This window comes from Pongo abelii, chromosome 8 (assembly GCF_028885655.2).
Source record: "Pongo abelii isolate AG06213 chromosome 8, NHGRI_mPonAbe1-v2.0_pri, whole genome shotgun sequence".
Classification (NCBI taxonomy): domain Eukaryota; kingdom Metazoa; phylum Chordata; class Mammalia; order Primates; family Hominidae; genus Pongo; species Pongo abelii.
Window position 1 is genome coordinate 109,416,680 of NC_071993.2, and position 6,420 is coordinate 109,423,099.

General features: G+C 53.3%; 1 protein-coding gene across 1 annotated transcript; it reads right to left on the reverse strand.

Annotated features, from left to right (window-relative positions):
- Window positions 1–3,015: 3,015 nt before the first annotated feature.
- On the reverse strand, window positions 3,016–4,454 carry C8H10orf95 (chromosome 8 C10orf95 homolog). The gene has a single exon (XM_002821102.5). The coding sequence runs from the start codon at window positions 4,452–4,454 to the stop codon at window positions 3,801–3,803; it is 654 nt and encodes a 217-aa protein (XP_002821148.3). The 3' UTR covers window positions 3,016–3,800.
- Between the last annotated feature and the right edge of the window lie 1,966 nt (window positions 4,455–6,420).

The following is a 6,420-nucleotide window of genomic DNA, read 5'->3' on the forward strand; positions in this document are numbered from 1 at the left end:
CGGAGCTTGCAGTGAGCCTGAGCCGAGATCACTCCACTGCACTCCAGCCTGGGTGACAGAGCGAGACTCCAGAAAAAAAAAAATAAATAAATAATAAAAAATAAAAATAAAATGTGACAGGCAAAACAGTGCAACTCTTTTTATATAATTAATACTATGTGCGGCCAGGAGTGGTGGCTCAGTCTGTAATCCCAGCACTTTGGGAGGCTGAGGCGGGTGGATCACTTGAGGTCAGCAGTTCAAGACCAGCTTGACCAACATGGTGAAACACTGTCTCCACTAAAAATACAAAAAAATTAGCCGGTCATGGTGGCATGTGCCTCTAATCCCAGCTATTTGGGAGGAGAATTGCTTGGACCCAGGAGGCAGAGGTTGCAGTGAGCTGAGATGGCGCCATTGCACTCCAGCAGCCTGGGTGACAAAAGCGAAACTCCATCTAAAATACACACACACACACACACACACACACACACACATATATATAGTGCATAGAAAAATAGTAGATTGGACCTCAATGATCATTAAGGGGTGAGGGAAATCAGAATTTAACTTCCTATAGCACATATTTCTGTATTGCAAACTATGTTTAAAACAAACACTGGCCAGGTGCGGTGGCTCACGCCTGTAATCCCAGCACTCTAGGAGGCCGAGGCAGGGAGATCACGAGGTCAGGAGGTCAAGACCAGCCTGACCAATATGGTGAAACCCCATATCTACTAAAAAAAAAAAAAAAAAAAAAAAAAATACAGGCTGGGCGTGGTGGCTCATGCCTGTAATCTCAGCACTTTGGGAGGCTGAGGTGGGTGGATCACGAGGTCAGGAGTTCAAGACCAGCCTGGCCAAGATGGTGAAACCCTGTCCATACTAAAAGTACAAAAAAATTTGCCAGGCATGGTGGCGTGCGCCTGTAATCCCAGCTACTTGGGAGGCTGAGGCAGAGAATCCCAGGAGGCAGAGGTTGCAGTGAGTCAAGATCACGCCACTGCACTCCAGCCTGGAAGACAGAGCAAGACTCCATCTCAAAAAAAGAAAAAAAAAATTAGCCGGGCGTGGTGGCGCACGCCTGTAGTCCCACCTACTCGGGAGGCTGAGGCAGGAGAATCGCTGGAACCCAGGAGGCAGAAGTTGCAGTGAGCCAAGATTGTGCCACTGCACTCCAGCCTGGCTGACAGAGTGAGACTCCATCTCAAAACGAACAAACAAATAAACAAACACTAACATTTTAGCACGTAATACATGCCAGGCACTGTGGTAAATGCTTTCTGTGCACTGTAGAAACACAGATGTCATGGCATCTTCTCAATAACCTTATGAGACAGGTTTTTGTATCATCATCCCCATTTGAGATGGGGAAACTGTTTCATGGACATTAATTCGCCCAAGGTCACACAGCAGACCCATCACACTATGCCACCTCACCTTCTTGTGTTTTATAATTTTTTAAAAAGGAAAAATAAGGTGAAACTAGGGATAACAGAGTTCAGGATGCAGGTTTTATATAAAAGACACTAAGCAGGACGGGCACGGTGGCCACGCCTGTAATCCCAGCACTTAAAGAGGCCAAGGCGGGCAGATCACTTGAGGCCAGGAGTTTGACACCAGCCTGGCCATCATGGGAAAACCCCGTCTCTACTAAAAATACAAAAATTAGCTGGGCGTGGTGGCACACACCTATAATCCCAGCTACTTGGAAGGCTGAGGCAGGAGAATCGCTTGAACCAGGAGGTGGAGGTTGCAGTTGCAGTGAGCTGAGATCATGCCACTACACTGCAGCCTGGACGACAGAGTGAGACTCTGTTTCAAAAAAAAAAAAAAAAAAAAAAAAAAAAAGACACAAAGCAAATTTGGCTCTGAGCTCCTTGGAAACCAGGACCAAAAGAAAAATATGATCAGTAATGAGATTCTTAGCGCTTAAAAGATAAAAGCAAACCACTGATCAGGAGAAACACCTTTTCCAAGGGCTGAGATTTGAGACAACTTCTCCAAGAAGCTCATAAATACAGCAGTGCCTAATCAGCTGGCCTACAGCTTCAATAACTCACCTGTGTATACCCAGGTAACTATTGGTCAGTTACAAATGGAAGTTCAGTAAAAGAAATTTCTACAGCTGGGCCTCAAATCTGGCTAAATCCTAGTTAAAACTGGCTATGTGGCCTAACATTCCAGAAAACTCCTAGAATATTGCAAACCTCAGCCTATTAAGAATTAACGATTATTAGCAAGAATTGGGAGACAAGAAGAGACATTCATCTTTTTTTTTTTTTTGAGACGGAGTCTCGCTCTGTCGCCCAGGCTGGAGTGCAGTGGGGCCATCTTGGCTCAGTGCAAACTCCGCCTCCCAGGTTCACGCCATTCTCCTGCCTCAGCCTCCTGAGTAGCTGGGACTACAGGCGCCCACCACCTCGCCCGGCCAATTCTTTGTATTTTTAGTAGAGATGGGCTTTCACCGTGTTAGCCAGGATGGTCTCGATCTCCTGACCTCGTGATCCGCCCACCTTGGCCTCCCAAAGTGCTGGGATTACAGGTGTGAGCCACCGCGCCCGGCCGAGACATTCACCTTAACTTCCAATTAGGCTGGGTTACTTTTACGCCTCTTTTACTGATGAAGAAACTGAGAGTCAGAGAGCCTTAAGTTACACAGGTAGAAAATGTCAGAGCCAGCCCTAAACCCAGGTCTCAGACATCCCTTTCCTAGTCATGCCTACCACACGTCAAAAATAGAGCTTATGCCCTCAGCATCTCGGCGGGTGGTGGGCCAAAGAGGAGAGTTAGAAGGTGCTGGCCTGCACACTTGGAGGGAGATGGTGAAGAGGGCATATGGACCCAGCGATCAGGCACATGCTTTCTCCAGAGGGCCAGTTCAACTTCACGCCCCTCCACCCTACCTTCTTGTACCCCAGGGCGGGCGGTAAGACTCCCATTAAACAGATAAACAGATGGAGAAACACCACCCCAAAACATAACAATGATCTTGCAGTGTATACTTGACTTAGCTCATTTATTTACTGTTTTTTTTTTTTTTTTTTTTGAGACAGGCTTTCAGTCACCCAGGCTGGAGTGCAGTGGCGCGTTCTCGGCTCCTTGCAGCTCCGACCTCTCGGGCTCAGGGGATCCTCCCATCTCCGCCTCCCAAGTAGGTAGGACTACAGGCGCGTGCCGGCACACTCGGCTAATTTTTGTATTTTTTTGGTAGAGACAGGATTTCGCCATGTTGCCTAGGCTAGTCTCCAACTCCTGGGCTCAAGCGATCCGCCCGCCTCGGCCTCCCGCAGTGCTGGGATTCCAGGCGTGAGCTACCGCGCCCGGCCTATTTACTTTTCTTACTAAGCTGGGGATCACCGTCGCCCCTCGGCTTGGCAGGAAGGCGGGGGTAGGGGAGCGGTGGGAAAGGGGGGTGGGCGACGACTCTGATAGAGGGAAAAGTGGAAGGGAAAGTTGGGGCTTACTGCAGGGCAAGCTCCTTAGGAGAAGGTGGGGAGGAGGAAGGAGGGAGGTCCAGGCCCTTCTTCCATCCCACGTCCTCCACTGCCCAAGGTGCAAGAAGGAAAGAGGTACAGAATACACAGAGGTGCCCTTGATTCCGTCTTGCACTTGCCCTTCCCCCACCGTCCAGCAATAAGGCGAGAGAAACAAGTGCAGGAAGCGGGCGGGCAGTCATGGGAAAAGCCAAAAAGACAGGTGAGCGGCGCGCCCGCCCTCCCGCGCGCAGGTGAGGGCTCACTTCTGCCTGGCGGCGGCGGCAGACGCACGAAAGAGCCAAGCGAGTGCACGCGGGCCGGCCCCTAGGCCTTGCGGCGGCTTCAGCTCAGGCCCTTGCTCTTCCTGGGGCGGCCGCGCTCCGCGGCTTCCCGGGCTGGGCTGCTGTCGCCGCTGTCGCCGCTCTCTGGCCGGCGCCGCACGCGCCACTCCACGCGGTGGTCGGGCTCGCGCACGCGCGGCGTCGCCTGCAGCAGGAACTGGCCGCGGCGCTGGGTGACGCGCACGTCGGCGCGTGGGTAGGTGCCGTACGCGCGCCGCAGCTCCCGACGCACGAAGTCCGGCAGCTGCAGAGGCGGGCCCCGCGCGCGCTCCACGCGGCCCCAGCGCAGCTCGGTTTGTAGGCTCCCGCCCTCGGGCCACGGCGCCCAGCTCTCGGCCGCTGCCGCGGGCGCCTGCAGCGACAGTCCCGGGATGCCGGCGGCGGCGCAGGGCCGGCGCAGGGCCGCGGCGTAGGCCGGAGGGCAGGCCCACCAGGGCGGCGCGGCCTCGGGTGGCGCGGCGGGGCCGTAGAAGCAGTGGTATTCCTGTGGGGCCGCCCACTCGCCCGCGTGCAGGCTCCCGGGCCGGCTGCGGAAGCTGTGGGCCTGGACTGGGGGCAGCAGCAGAGGGGCGGCCAGGTAGGTGCAGGTGAGCGGCGGCGGCGGCGGCGGCGGCCACACGCCCTGTGTGGGCGGCGGCCAGCTGTAAGCATACATGGTTGGCCCCCCAGGCGGCTGCTGTTCTTACTGGGGGCTCCTCCGGATCCAGACCTGCGGCGGAGGAAGGGGTATGCGGACAGACTTTCTACTTAACCGCCTCCTGTCCCTGTGGCCCGGTTCCCCAGGACGCCGGTTCATGGCTTTGGGGAAATTCAATCCCAAATCGGACATTCAGCTCCCCACCTTGCCCCTTGTCCCAAGGTCGGGCAGAGCCTCAGGCTCCCGGCAGACAATAAGGAGCCTTTTCAAGCCCTCGGCCCGGATGCTCTTCCCAGTGACTCCCTACTCACTTGTCTCCCTCAGTCTTGGGGAGCCGGCGGGATCCAGAGTGGGGCTCCGCTCCGCACTTTGTAGCTGCGTTGCTCCGCTCCATGCCCTGCCTCAGCCACTCCTGGTTACCAGGCAAAAGGAAACACCTTTAGCTGGCCAGTAGCCACCAGCGTCTGTCTACACCTGGGTGAGCCGTACTGGTCGTAGTGGCCCCAACCTAGAGACAGAGGCCTGAGGTCAAGGATGCCCTCTCTACAGTATCACTGATGGCTTTCTAATCCAGTTAGCTCCCAGTCACTACACCCCAGCCTCCCAGCGCCTGCAGGTGGATTGGGTTATCCTCGCATTTGAGTGAAACTCCTGCACACCAGACACTGAATCGAGTTGACTGGGAGCATCTAACTGCAAGTTATGTCGATCCGAGGAAGGGGGTACTGATATTATCCCTGCTTTCCATAGCAAAAAGCTGCTTGCCTCAGAGTTGGTGTCCAGTGTATTCAGTGACTGGAGCTTATGTAGGTTAAATAACTCATCCCAACTCACACAGCTGGCTATAGTAAGGGCAAAATTCAACCCCGAGTCTGTCTCAAGACTCAGGCTCACAATGTTGGTCTTATTGCCCACCTATGCTGGGGCTTCTCGCAGACTGTCTCGAAGTCCTCCCACTCTGGAATGTTACATGAGCACTTTAATTTTTTTTTTTTTTTTGAGATGGGGTCTTGCTCTATTGCCTAGGCTGGAGTGCAGTGGCATGATCTCGGCACACCGCAGCCACCGTCTACCAGGTTCAAGCGATTCTCCCACCTCAGCCTCTTGAGTAGCTGGGATTACAGGTGCACCACCACCTCCTGCTAATTTTTGTATTTTTAGTAGAGACAGGGTTTTCACTATGTTGGCCAGGCTAGTCCCGAACTCCTGACCTCAGGTGATCCACCCTCCTTGGCCTCCCAAAGTGCTGATTTTACAGGCATGAGCCATCGCGCCCGGCCGCTTTAAATTCTTTTCTTTCTTTCTCTCTTTTTTTTTTTTTTTTTTTTGAGACAGAATCTTGCTCTGTCGCCCAGGCTGGAGTGTAGTGGCATGATCTTGGCTTACTACAACCTCCGCCTCCCAGGTTCAAGCGATTCTTCTGCCTCAGCCTCCCAAGTAGCTGGGACTACAGGCGTGCCCCACCACACCTGGCTAATTTTTGTATTTTTTTAGTAGAAATGGAGTTTCACCATATTGGCCAGACTGGTCTTGAACTCCCAACCCTGTGATCCACCCACCTTGGCCTCCCAAAGTTTTGGGATTACAGGCATGAGCTACTGCGCCTGGCCTACTTTAAATTCTTAATAGCTATGTGAAGTGCATAGTGATGTCATTCTCTTTTAGTAGATAAGGAACCAGAGGCTCAGAGAAGTTAGGCCACTGTCCTAGGTTCACACAGCCTGTAAGTACCACAGTGGAATTTGAACCCAGTCCAACTGATGTCAAAGCCCAGAAGCCATTTGAATGAAGCCAGGAAGATTGCTTCATCCAGATGGGGTGAGCCCTGTCTGAGTTCCAGTCCCTTCTGGTGTGGGTCACAACCCCTGCACCTCTTTCTTCTCCAGTGGAGAGAGAGGTAGTTATGGATGATTAAAACTGAAACCCTCTCCCAGCTGCAGGGCTGCCATGTTGCCACACTTTCCTTCTCCATCTCCTGTTGACT